This window comes from Ranitomeya imitator, chromosome 1 (assembly GCF_032444005.1).
Source record: "Ranitomeya imitator isolate aRanImi1 chromosome 1, aRanImi1.pri, whole genome shotgun sequence".
Taxonomy (NCBI): domain Eukaryota; kingdom Metazoa; phylum Chordata; class Amphibia; order Anura; family Dendrobatidae; genus Ranitomeya; species Ranitomeya imitator.
In genome coordinates, this window is record NC_091282.1 from 707,291,447 (window position 1) to 707,305,140 (window position 13,694).

At 40.4% G+C, this 13,694-nt stretch overlaps 1 protein-coding gene across 1 annotated transcript in view; it reads left to right on the forward strand.

Annotated features, from left to right (window-relative positions):
• The window catches only part of SLC25A21 (solute carrier family 25 member 21), a 592,393-nt gene that overhangs the window by 544,784 nt on the left and 33,915 nt on the right, over window positions 1-13,694 (forward strand). The window contains exon 9 of the mRNA XM_069731960.1: window positions 11,389-11,570. Coding sequence (XP_069588061.1) covers window positions 11,389-11,570 — 182 coding nt within the window. The remainder of the gene's footprint in view (window positions 1-11,388; window positions 11,571-13,694) is intronic.

Consider the following 13,694-nt stretch of genomic DNA (forward strand, 5'->3'; position numbering starts at 1 on the left):
GCTTTGTTTTGCCAGTGTCAGAGGAGAAAAGGTAAATGCCCGTCAAAAGAGAAGCTCTGTGGTACACGTCCAATTGATTAAAAGGACAATTTGCTTCTTTATTTCCGGATGCATATCTTCTGAACGGAGGGGCGCACAAGAAAAAGAAAAACTGTTCCGGATTTGGCGGAAATTGAAGGAAGTACTCAGTTTAAATTAAAAAAAAAAAATCCAGTAAAAGGTCGTCCTTAAGACCACAGCTAATCCCCAGGTAGACGTCATTTAGTGAAGAGGTTGTCCATTTATATGGTTTCTATGTATATTAAAAAGTCATTTTTCCTAGATCCTTAATTATACATCATACATAAATGTTTTTCAGGGATACAATAGTATTTTCAAAATGGAACTTTTCAAAGTTATTTTTAGTAATTTCTCAACTATTTCATTTTCTCCTATGTTTCTATGGAATGCTTCTTTGTCTTGTGTCGTTGCTTCATCTTAGCACTGTTATTCTACTCCCTCCCAAACCATTGCTGTTTGTACTACATTAAAATGTATGTCCTCTCATTAGTGGCATCATATCTAGTATAAATGTAGTATTTTATCTAGTGTTTGCTATGTTAGAATGATGGGGTCTTGGGTTCAAATCCCACCAAGGAAAACATTTGCAAGTAGTTTCTATGTTCTCTATGTGTTTGCTTGGGTTTTCTCCGGGTTCTCCGGTTTCCTCCCACAGTCCAGACATACTGGTAGGGAATCTAGATTGTGAGCAGGGCCGGCACCAGCATCTGGCACACTTGGGCACGTGCCGTGGCCTTGAGCAGGCTGGGGCCCACTCGCCGCCAGGGACACTAGCACTTGCGATAGTTACCTCGCCCCGCTCCACCACTGAGTTGTCTTCTGCATCTTATGATTGTGACGTTCATTTCAGAGTTCGCGATGACGTCACGTCTGTGCGCCTTCTGCTTGAAAAGTCACAGTGCAGAGAACCGGAAGATGGCGAAGGGGTGGAGCGGGGAGAGTCCAGCAGAGGTAAGTATGTGTTGTTGTTTTTTTAATGTTTGGCACAATATATGGGGCCCATCATACACTGGAGCATCATCTATGTTGCCCATCATACACTGGAGCATCATATATGGAGCCCATTATACAATGGAGCATAATATATGGGCCCGTTATACACTGAAGAATCATATGAGTCTCATTATATATGGAGCATTATATGGGCCCATCATATATGGAGCCCATCATATACTGGATAATTATATGGTACCCATTATATATGGAGCATTATATGGGGCCTATTCTGTATGGAGCAATATATTGTACCCATCATATACTGTATGGGGCATTAAATAGGACTCATTATACTATATGGAGCAATGTATGGAGCCCATCTTATACTGTATGGAGCATTATATGGGGCCCAACATATACTGGAGTATTATATGGAGCCCATCATATACTGCATTGAACATTATATGGGACCCATTATGTATAGAGCAATATATGGGGCTCATTCTTTATGGAGCACTATATGGGGCCCATTATACAGTATGCAGCAAAATATGGGGCTTATACTGTATGAAGCAATATATGGGGCCTATGATATAATGTATGGAGCAATATATGGGGCTCATTATTCTGTATGTAGCAATATTTGTAGCTCATTATTCTGAATGGAGCAATATTTGTGGCTGATCATTTTGTATGGAGCAATATATGGGGCTCATTATTCTGTATGGAGCAATATATGGGGCTCATTATTCTGTGTGGAGCAATATATGGTGCCCATAATACTGTATTGAGCACTATGTGTTGCCCATAATGCTCTATGGAGGACTATACTGTCAGGATTTTGAGCTATAGTTATCACTCATGTAATGTAAGAAGTAAATGAAATCTTTGGCATTGTATTATACCTATATTTCTCTGCGGTATCTGTGCATCATGAATTGTGGTATGTGTTAAAGGGGCCCACTGAGACTCTTTCGCCCAGGGCCCATGAAAACCTGGAGCCGGCCCTGATTGTGAGCCCCTAATGTGGACAGTGATTATGTCTGAAAAGCTCTGTGGAATATGATAGTGCCCCATAAGAAAGAAAAATAAAGAAATACATTTAATACAGTATATTGATATATTCTGCACAATGAGAAGGTCAATGTCTTCATATAACTCACAATGCAATATTCTCCGTGCCTCCTAATCATAAATATTCAGGGAATCTGCCCTGTTAGAATTTTCTTCAAACTGACTACTTGATCTGCATGAATGGTCAAAGCAATAAGCAAAGCTCCAGCCTTTAGACTTATTTAAAGATAGATTCCCCTTAGACTCATTTATATTAGTAAAATATCCTAAGAACATCACTACAATATACTGAATGTCTGTAAAGGTTGCCATCTTGTTCAAAAATGCTATTAGTTAAGATGACCATTTGTAGAGAATGACCTGGTCTTCCATTGATGCGAGACAGATCTGTCATTCGGCATTAACAACTTCAACTGCAGCATCCAATGACTGAGAATCCAACATGGAATATCAAATGGAATATCACATTTTCAACAAATATTTTCCATCGGTCGGCATCTGTCATGATCATTCGTGTCACAAAAAGGCTCTCATGGTTAGTAGTAAATGGTCTAAATTGGATTTTTTCAACTATGCAAAAATGTTAATGGTTAGTTAGAAGCCCATCTGTCAGTACGATCAATCCTCCTAAAGCTGTCTATATGGGCACACATTCATATAAAGTTGAATAAAATTATCTGCCATTTGATGTCCAGAGTAACCCAAGTTTTTCTTAATATGTAAGGCTAAGTTCACACTTGCGTACCGGGGCTGTGCTGACGGCTGCGGATTTCCTCAGTTAAGCTCCGCTAACTTCTGCACTTCTTCCATTTAGTTCCACCTACTTCTGCATGCGTCCTGCGTACCTATCTTTAACATTGGGCACGCAGGACATGAGGATCGATGCGGATGCGTTGTTTTGATGAGCCCGCCGACCACTTGGGAACGGAAGAAGTGCAGAAGTGGCCGGCTCTTCACGGAGGAAGTACGCAGCCGCCCGCAAAGCCCCCAGTAAACAAGTGTGAACCCGGCCTAAGTGAGCTGTTAAGATGCGGATGCGTTGTTTTGATGAGCCCGCCGACCACTTGGGAATGGAAGAAGTGCAGAAGTGGCCGGCTCTTCACGGAGGAAGTACGCAGCCGCCCGCAAAGCCCCCAGTACACAAGTGTGAACCCGGCCTAAGTGAGCTGTTAAGATCTGTGGACCGGACATAGATCTCCCTGAGAAGCTAACTTCAAAGCTTACTTTAAATGAAAGGGGTCATTACCAGTGTGAGACCTGCAATGACTGACAGTCTTCTCCCCTGATCTATATATCACACTGGTAACGCCTCCTTTCATTTAAAGTAATCTCTATAGGGAGATCTATGTCCAGCCTACAAATCTTAACAGGCCATTTACATTTTAAGAAAAAGCATGGATTTCTATGGAATAAGACATTGGATCACAGAAATCAAGGTATCATTTTATTCAACTTTCAACTACATGACCATATAGACGAATTTACAGAGTCCCTTTAAGAGTTGTCATTTAACTGGATCTTCCTAAAAGTATATAATTTAAGATTGATAATAACAATTACTGCTACCCATCAATGTTCCCAATGCCAATTAGTATTGCATTCTGTAGAGAAATGCAAATAATGCAAAACACTGATTGCATAGAGGTATGCCACTAATATGTGCGCGCTAGGAGCAATTCCCATTACTGTGCCCCTATGTTCTTTTGAATGGTGTTCATGGTTGACCATTCATTAATCACTCTGTTCATGGGTGGCAATACATACTGAAGGTAGCAGATATTACCTATATTGGCACAGAAACGACAACACCTACTAATACTTAACACCAAGAAGAGAAGAACGGAGTTCATTGAAGTGTGCAGTAAATATGGTCCACATGTGTGAGAAGTGGTGGACTGCCCATCACCGAAGCTCCTATCTATTGTGTGCTCATTCAGTGCGTGCAATGATAAATGAACTTCAGGGCCCTGAGCTGAGAGCACCTGGTATTAACAGGAGGTCTCTCCTACCACAATGTTATTCCGACCTAACCCTGTTTATCTTCTGTGATCAGATGGGACCAACATTCTCAGGTTATCATAATCCATCATTTTTGCCGTCTTTCTTGTTTCTGTCCTTCTACTTTTTACATTTATTTGGACTGTGGTTTTGGAATTTGCTTCAAATAGAAGAAGCTTTGAGTTGTTAAAAATGGTTTGCTACTATTTATTTGGGAGCGAGGTTTGTCGGCACATTGTATATTTTGCAAAATTATTAGTAAAATGTTTAGAGATTCCGGATTAGAGACGAGACTCTTAGAAATGGTAGATCTATAAATCACATCACCCCAGTATAAAATTAAACTCCATCTATGTTTCAGTTTATAAATAAGGAAGTACCTAAAATATAAAATTACAGTATATGATGTAACCCTGACATCTGTTACTCTTTATGTTTTTTTCTTAGTCCTATAAAGCAAATTTGGTATAAAAAAACAAACAAAAAGAGCCAGATGCAATTCTTCCACTTCGCCCAGTGTCTGCATATCAATGTGACATCAGTAATGCAGCTTATATGTGAGCTTGGTGGTTCTACTGGTGTAGACTGAACGCCTTGCTTAGAGCCTCTGAGCTCACTGATTGATTGGCTTCTGTGTTGTTGATGTGACGTCAGCACCTCAGCCAAAGCCAAACACCAGGAGCAGCGGCGGAGACTTACCGGTGGAACTAGTGATGGAGAATATAGTGCAGTTTGGTTTTTATACCAAACTGCACCAGTGGACGAAGATTTACTGAAAAGGGACAACCCCTTTAAGTGCTGTAGATGCGACTCACTTAAAATCATAACGATTTATTATGGTTTTCCAATGTGTGCATAAAAAATGTTGACTGTCTGTGGTTTTTGGAGAAGCTATCCAGAAAAAAATAAAAAATCAAGTTGCCAACCTTGATGCTATACCATGTTAAATATCACAAACTGCTGCCTGGCAGATTATAATCCACGGCTTGCCAACTCTCCCAGAATTAACAAGAAAATAAGGAGAGAGCTTCTGGACCCTGGGAAGATTTGTAAATTTCTCAAGATCCACAAAATAGAACAGTAATCTCCATTATTCCAGCATTTCTGGGAGGTTTTTTGCCCATGTGCATTTCTGGTAGGGAGAGGGGTAGAGGGTAGGGGCGAATGGGTGTAGAGGAGTGTAGATTAAAAAAAGGGGGCCCACTGAATACCCATCTCCCAGAACTAAGCAATATGATCCACTGGAAGCTCGGTGTCTAGAGGAGACTATTGGGGCACGTGAACCAGTATTGTGGCCGCTAAAAGCAATCCATATGCCTTTGCACCTACTACTATCGACCTAATATATTTTTTCTGGTGCTTAGGGTATGGTCACACAACCATTTTGTCCACATCTGGGAAGAGTGGTCCAATTATTCCGGTCAGGGTTTGGTCAGAGTTTGGTCAGTTTTTCTTGGACGTGGAGATGAAAAGCAAAGTTTCTCCACCTTCTCCTTTCTGTCAGCCCATAAAATTCAGACCGCAATGAGATGTCATTCAAGTGCGATCCAATTTTTTTAATGGACCCATAGACTTGCCTTGCCGATTTAATTCGACACTCGGATCAAAATCAAACATGTCACCAATTCCTTTTGCGGACCACTGGGTCCGATGAAAAAATCAGACATGCACAGCCCCATGGAATCTATAAGTACCAGTGAAAGTCATTATACCGAATCTATTACCCAAGTTTTTTCAGTGCAGTGAAATACCAGCAGTTTTCTCTTTTGCCACCATCCAGTTTTTGGGAGAAGTTTTTTTCCTTGCTACTTTCATATCCTCCGCAGTACCACAGTGTAAATAAACAATATGGCCATATGCCTCTCTGCGGGTTTCTGTTTGTCAATGGCGAAATAAGAGAATATGAGTATCTGTTTTATACCCACCAAGAACACATCCTGAAAGTCTGAAGTTTTCTTAATGTGCGTGTTCCTTTTTGGAGTCATTACGGTATCTTTATAAACAGAGTATTTCCTGGTTAATGAGTTTACAAAAGAAAATCACAAAAACAATAACTTCTATGTTTACCCTCTTTTCTTTAGTAAATTACTTATACATGGAACTAGCATAAAGTATTTTCCGTATCTATTTATTTTTTAGGATTTGTCCTGTATTCCACAATATACAAGTTTCCTGCAACTTGGCTGTGACCATGGCAAGCCCTTACTTCAGACTTCACATTCATGCTACAAGCTGAGAGGTGCTTCCCGGGAATAGGAAGCCACATTTGGTTCATAAGCACGGTTTGATGGCAAAGTAGTGAAGTTCTCATTTCTGGAACCCCCACCTACTATGCAGACAGGGGTTTCCTAACCCATGTTCTACTACATAAGATGATCGGCATGGATAGAAATGGAAAGATGTACATGTACCCATTATACACTTTTGACACATCCTGGGGATTTGACATAAATGTCTTAGTTAGGAAAACTCTTTAAAGAGGATCTGTCACCTCTAATGACATGTCTGTTTTAGTAAACACTTACATTCCCCATGTAATTCTGGAGCATATTTTCTTATAATTTTGGGTTGTACCACTCCTCTTCCTAGAAATTTTCAAGTACATTGTGTTTCTTTATTTCAGAGCTTCTTGAAATATCTCTACTTTAAAGGGAATTCATCAGTAGGATCAACCCTCCCAAGGCATCTATATGGCCAAAAATGTCATAGAAAGTTGAATAAAATGATACCTTGATCTTTGCGATTCGATATATTATTTCAGATAATCCATATTTTTATTAATTTGTAAAGGGGCTGTTAAGATTTATGGGCCGGACAAAGATCACCCCTAGAATCTGCCTCCAGAGATTATTTTACACACGTGGTCAAAATTGTTGGTACCCCTCGTTTAATGACAGAAAAAAACACAATGGTCACAGAAATAACTTGAATCTGACAAAAGTAATAATAAATACAAGATCTATGAAAATGAACAAATGAAAGTCAGACATTGCTTTTCAACCATGCTTCCACAGAATTTAAAACAAAATAAAACTCATGAAATAGGCCTGGACAGTAGTGATTAGCGAGTATACTTGTCACTCATTTTTCCCCGAGCATGCTTGGGTGGTCTCCCAGTATTTTGGCTGAATACATGTGGGGATTCCCTAACAAACAGGCAACCTCCACATGTATTCAGGCTGTCTAGCAGTAGCAAATCATGCTGCTGCGGTGACGAAAACTAAATCTCCGAGCACACCGAAATACTCGGAGACCACCCAAGCATGCTCGGGTAAACCCGAGTAACGAGTATACTCGCTCATCAATACTGGACAGAAATGATGGTACCCCTGAAAATAATGTGACAAAAGGGACATGTTAAACCAAGGTGTGTCCACTAACTAGTATCACAGGTGTCTACAATCTTGGAATCAGTGAGTGGGTCTGTATATAGGGCTACAGATACTCACTGTGCTGTTTGGTGATATGGTGTGTATCACACTCACATGGACCAGAGGAAGCAAAGGAAAGAGTTTTCTCAGGAGACTAGAAATAAAATTATAGACAAACATGTTAAAGGTAAAAGTTATAAGACCATCTCCAAGCAACTTGATGTCCCTGTGACTACAGTTGCACATATAATTCAGAAATTTAAGATCCATTGTTGAAAAACAATCATAAAAAAGCCAGACTGGAATTTACCAAACTACATGTTGACAAGCCACAACGCTTCTGGGAGACTGTCCTATGGACAGATGAAACAAAAATGGAACTTTTTGGCAAGGCACACCAGCTCTATGTTCACAGACAGAAAAATGAAGCTTATCAAGAAAAGAACACTGTCCCTACTATGAAACATGGAGGCGGCTCTGTTATGTTCTGGGGCTGCTTTGCTGCATCTGGCACCGGGTGTCTAGAATCTGCGCAGGGTACAATGAAATCTCAAGACTATCAAGGTATTCTAGAGAGAAATGTGCTGCCCAGTGTCAGAAAGCTTGGTCTCAGTCGCAGGTCGTGGGTCTTGCAACAGGATAATGACCCAAAACACACAGCTAAAAACACCCAAGAATGGCTAAGAGGAAAACATTGGACTATTTTGAAGTGGCCTTCTATGAGCCCTGACCTAAACCCTATTGAGCATCTTTGGAAAGAGCTGAAACATGCCGTCTGGAAAAGGCAACCTTCAAACAAGAGACAACTGGAGCAGTTTGCTCTTGAGGAGTGGGTCAAAATACCTGTCGAGAGGTGCAGAAGTCTCATTGACAATTACAGGATTACAGTGATTGCCTCAAAGGGTTGTACAACAAAATATTAAGTTAAGGGTACCATCATTTCTGTCCAGGCCTATTTCATGAGCTTTATTTATTTTATTTTTTTTAATTATGTGGAAGCATGGTTGAAAAGCAATGTCTGACTTTCATTTGTTAATTTTTCCTAGATTTTTTTTTTGTCAGATCCAAGTTATTTCTGTGACCATTGTGGGATTTTCTGTCATTAAACGATGGGTACCAACAATTTTGTCCACGTGTGTATATGAAAGGAGTGTTACCAGTGTGAGACATATAGATCAGGAGAGCAGACTATCATTCATTACATGTCTCACACGGATAACGTCCCTTACATATAAAATAAGCTCTGGAGGCAGATTCTCAGGGATATTTATGTCCAGGCCCATAGATCTTAACAAGTCATTTACTTATTAAAGAGAACCTAACAGGTCTGATAACATAATAACACTGTTACTTTGCAGAGATGGGTTTAATTTGCAGGGTAATAGCATTATGAAGGTGTCTGGCTACAGTGTTAAAGTGGGGCACCCGGGAAAAAGTTAACTTTATCTCTCTCGGTAGCCTCTGGCTTTCATTAACGCAGGCATTCCCAAATCAATAACAACCATCTCTCACAGCAATGAGAGCAGTGGCTGTATTTATCCCCCCCAGCATTGACAGACAACCGTCTCTGCACCGATGAGCTGCTGATCCAGCTGTCAATCAGTACCGGGGTATGCTTACAGCCGCTGCACTCAGTACTGTGAGCGGTGACTAATTGATCCGGGGACTCCGGCATAACTGAAAGCTGTCAGCTTTTTTATTTGTTTTTTTTATTTTTTTAATACTTTTAAAACTTGTTTTCAAATTTGTTTGAACTTTTTTTTCAGGCTTTCTAAACTGCTTTAGAAGCTTATTAGCACCCTGTTATTGCATCACTTAGTGAAGAGGCTATGGACATAGAAGTACACTCCCACCCTGGATTGCAACACTTACGGGCTCATGCAAACATCCAAGAAACTCAGTCCAAGCACGGACTGTCCCCAGGTCTCTCGTATCGGGCTGGACAGCCTCATAGACTTATATGAGGCTGTCGAGTTCAGGTCTGAAGACCCGCAGACAGTCCATGCTTTCCAATCCGTGCTTGGAAGCACCCAACATTAATTTAAAAATATGGGTCATCCAGTAAATGCAATTTTAAGTTCGGCTGTCCATAAAGCCCTATGGGGCAGATTTATTTGTCCTTTCCACTATTTAGTTCAAACTTGGATAAAACAGTCAGAAAAGTGCACCAAATTACAGCGGCTCACGCTCGATGATAAATGTCATGTATTTTTAGACACTTGACAAACTTTACGCCAACATTTGGTTGTTTACTTTTCACTTTTTTCACTTAAGTTTTGGCCCAATTTGATACATGTTCTCCCATTTTACGCTGCACCCCTTTTTCTCTAAGGCACACCCTTTGATGAATAAGATACAGAAAGTATCTAAAGCACAAAATAAAAAGATCTAAAACTGAAGCTAACAGTATTTGCTGACATTGACTAGCATATATATTTTATATCAGGAAACTTTGTACTTATTTTTTTTTTCACTTTTTTTTGTATTATTTTAAAACTTCTTTCACATTTTACAAATGTTCATCCTATCACCCAAGAACCAAAGGGCTAATATTTTTTGTTAAACTCTTTTAATTAAAATGTAAAAAATGAAAAAAAAAATGATTGATGTCCACCTTTAAATAATTATCTGATTGTTTAAAATATTAAGCTCCGGTAACATGGCTGGGTGCTTTCATGTTCCTAGGAGTGTGACTGCTCCTTTAAACCATATCCTGATGCCTTCTGTAGGTAAAAGCTATTTAATTCAAGGGCACGGCCCCGCAGTGCATTACCACAGCGAGCTTGTTAGTTTAGTAGTGAGAGAACATTTCCTGCTGACAGATCTGCGACATCTGAGGAGAAATGTGGAAAAAACCTGCAGGCCAGCAACAGCGTTATATGAGCGAGTGTGTGCGTGCTTTTTTATTTTTTTTAATTTTTTTTCCGCCTTTATTTAATTTAGCATTTGGGGGTCTTGTGGACACATACATACGCTTTAGCGAGCTTCCTGGTGCAGGGGCTTGCTGTCATTTGTAAAATATTCTGGCCAATTAGCTAATAGAGTACTCAGGTTTCTTGTGTTTTGATACAGTAATACTAAGTACATTGTAAAGGCCAATTACACAAATCATCCCCATATGCCGAAACCAGAGTCTCGTTATGGACTGTATTTATGAATCCTGTGTGAGGAAATGTGCCCACAGGCGATTTGGACCATGTGCGAAAACAGAGCCAATGGGATTGTCAGGGAAGAATCTTTGCAACCCGCGGAAATCCTCCCGCATCTCTCTGCAAGGAGTCTATTGTGCTGGGTGCCAGGTTGCTGATTAAAGGCACATTACCCAGAATCCTCTTAAACCCCCCATATGAAGCTCCGAGCAAATAACATCTCCCCCACCGACACAGGCAGGAAAACACAGCATTAGCAGAACACCTAAACCAGACGAAAAACTTCTTTACAGCCGTATTGCTCCCAGTGGAAGGCGCTTGTTGGGGCAATGAGGAGATGTGTTTTTTCTGCTCAATAAGGAGGTCAGGATTAATGTTCGGGCAAAGGCGTGCTAAGCTTTAAGATGTTTTTCTTCTAAAAAGTATGCCTCATTGTATGGTACAGGTGTCGGCAAAAATACAAGTCCCAGATGAAGATTATTTTTATCATAAGGTGTCACGTTTGCTCTTGGCAAATCCATTTTATCTCCCGATAGTTTACCCACCTGTTCATAGGATTTCTCCTTCTTGGAGCCGGTGCCATGTAAATGAGACCACTACTTAGGTGCTGGCAGAACTCCACCCAGCTGTGGTTTCACGGTTATCTTCCTGAGCTTTTAAATCTCTCTATCACTGTAATTATAGGATGATGGTTTCTGGAGGAGGAAACCTGTGCCAGAATTTGGAATGCTCAATGTAAGTTTCTTGACTTTGCGTCACACTTTTCTCATAGGATTTTGCATGTGTCGTTGCTTATCTAGGATGCAAGGCTGGAGTTCTTAAGGAAGTTTACAATTGGCTTGGCCTCTGGGACGCTAGCTTCCATCATTAACATCCCATTTGATGTGGCCAAGAGTCGGATTCAGGGGCCACAGCCAGAACCTGGAGTCATTAAATATCGCAGCTGTCGGAAGACAATTATTACGGTTTATAAAGAAGAAGGGTATGAGGATTATGTCATATTTTTACTTTGTTACATATGTTCTGCTTACTTTCCTTTACTTATTAGCGTGCGTCTTGCTTTTGATTTTCAATGTTAAAATCTAATAAAATTCCAACTACCTGGCAACTTTAGCATTGAGAATTCCTAATCATTTAGAGATGAGGGAGTTGGTTGCAACAGATTGACACCTTAACGGATCATCTTGCCAGCATAGTGGTTTGCTTATGCAGCAGCACTAAATTATGAGATCCATTAACAATGCTTGGCTTAGAGAGGTCTCTGCCCCCAGACGTCACCGGTCACAAGCCCCTTACCGATCCAAGTCATGATACATTTGCATTTGATTAACAAATGGATTGGATTAAATTTCAGAAACAATTATCACCCGCATTTTTTGCATGCCCTGAACTCGAATATTGTGAGTGCCAAGGGTTGTGCCATGGGCACTATCCTACCGCCTGAATAGGTAGTCTTTAAGTATCCAACAATAAAGGTGCCCAATATAGGAAATAAATGCTCATTGGTTGACAGATATCTCCTCCGACTCCCCTATACACATGAACATTTGGTTCAGCAGAACATGTGTTGTTCACGGGGAGTGGGGGGGTACGTTTCTGCCTGACACTTATTATCGCCAATGTTATATACCAAGAGAACGAAAGGATTGCATGTTGGAATTCAACAATCATTCTTTCCCCAGGCTATATTTGTTGGAGTAGAGTTGTGAGGCTCCCATATCTCAGATTATGCTTCTAACTTATCCCTAATATGTATGGTGGGGCCTTATCTCTCCCGGGGTACAAAATAATGTAGACACTCCACTGCTGCATTGCAGATATTATCAATAATATATTCATTTATTTTTCTTACTTGCTTATAAGTCTAGTAGGCAGTGGTAGAACCGAATGTAGACTGCCATAAACAGCCCTGTTTTGTGCTGATAGCAGACTTATTAACAGATCACCCCTGCTTGTTAACAAAGTTAATTCAATAATACAATTATGTCTGGTAATTGTTCTTATAGATATACCCAGTATGATATTTAAAGGGAACCTGACAGCTGATTCATGCTGCTCAAACCCTGTTTCGTTTTACTATAAAACACTGCAGTGTATCAGAGAAAACAGAAAATTTGGCCAGTGACTTTGCAGCTCAGGGGACTAGTAAAAGGCTTCATTCACCACATCTCGCTTCACTTGAGTGACAGGTCTCTCCTTAAGTGTGTGTAGTGGTAAAGGAGCTGCATCTTAGTCTAGTCACCTGATCTGCTAGTGTATGTGTCCACGTTCAGGATTGCTTCAGGATTTGGTCTTGAAAGACGCTCCGCATGTCCGTTTTCGCGGGTCTGCCGCATGCGTTTTTTACTGCATAGTGGAGATGGGATTTCATGAAATCCCCTCCACTATGCTGTAACATCTGGACGCTGCGTTTTTGACGCTATGGCCCAACGCAGCGTCAAAAACGCAGCATTTCCTGAACGTGGAAACATACCCTAATGTATGTTTTCTGTGAAATGCCACAGTGTTCATTAGTAATACGTACTTACCTGAAATAGCAGAGACAGTATCTGATTCATGCTGCCAGCGGGTTGGGCAACATGATTTAGCTGTCAAGCTCCCTTTAAAGAGGAACTATAACCACATCTAAAGTGGCCATTTTTTCTCTTAATTAATTCCTACTGCTCCCCTGAGTATTGTCCTTTTTTATTATTATTTTTTTCTTTATAAATCCACCATTTAGTTTGAGATATCGGCATTTTTATTTGGTGCTAATTTTGATAATCTTTCAAATGGGAGTGGCTCACAGGATCCTCAGGGGTGTGTCCATATTATGTTCTACATTATTGCCCGCTGAACACCACCCCCTTGTAAAGACCATAACATTTGAACTAGATAAAAGGCTAATGTCTCTGGAACCGGATGGCTGATTTATTTAAAAAACAATACTCAAAGGAGCAAGTGTTAGGCTGTGTGCACACGATGCAGATTTGGTGCAGAAAAATCTGCTGCAGTTCTGCACTAAATCTGCATCTCCTGGCAGAATCTGCAGGTGCGTTTTTTATGCGTTTTTGATGCGTTTTTTATGCGTTTTTGATGCGTTTTTTGAGCACAAATCTGCACAAAA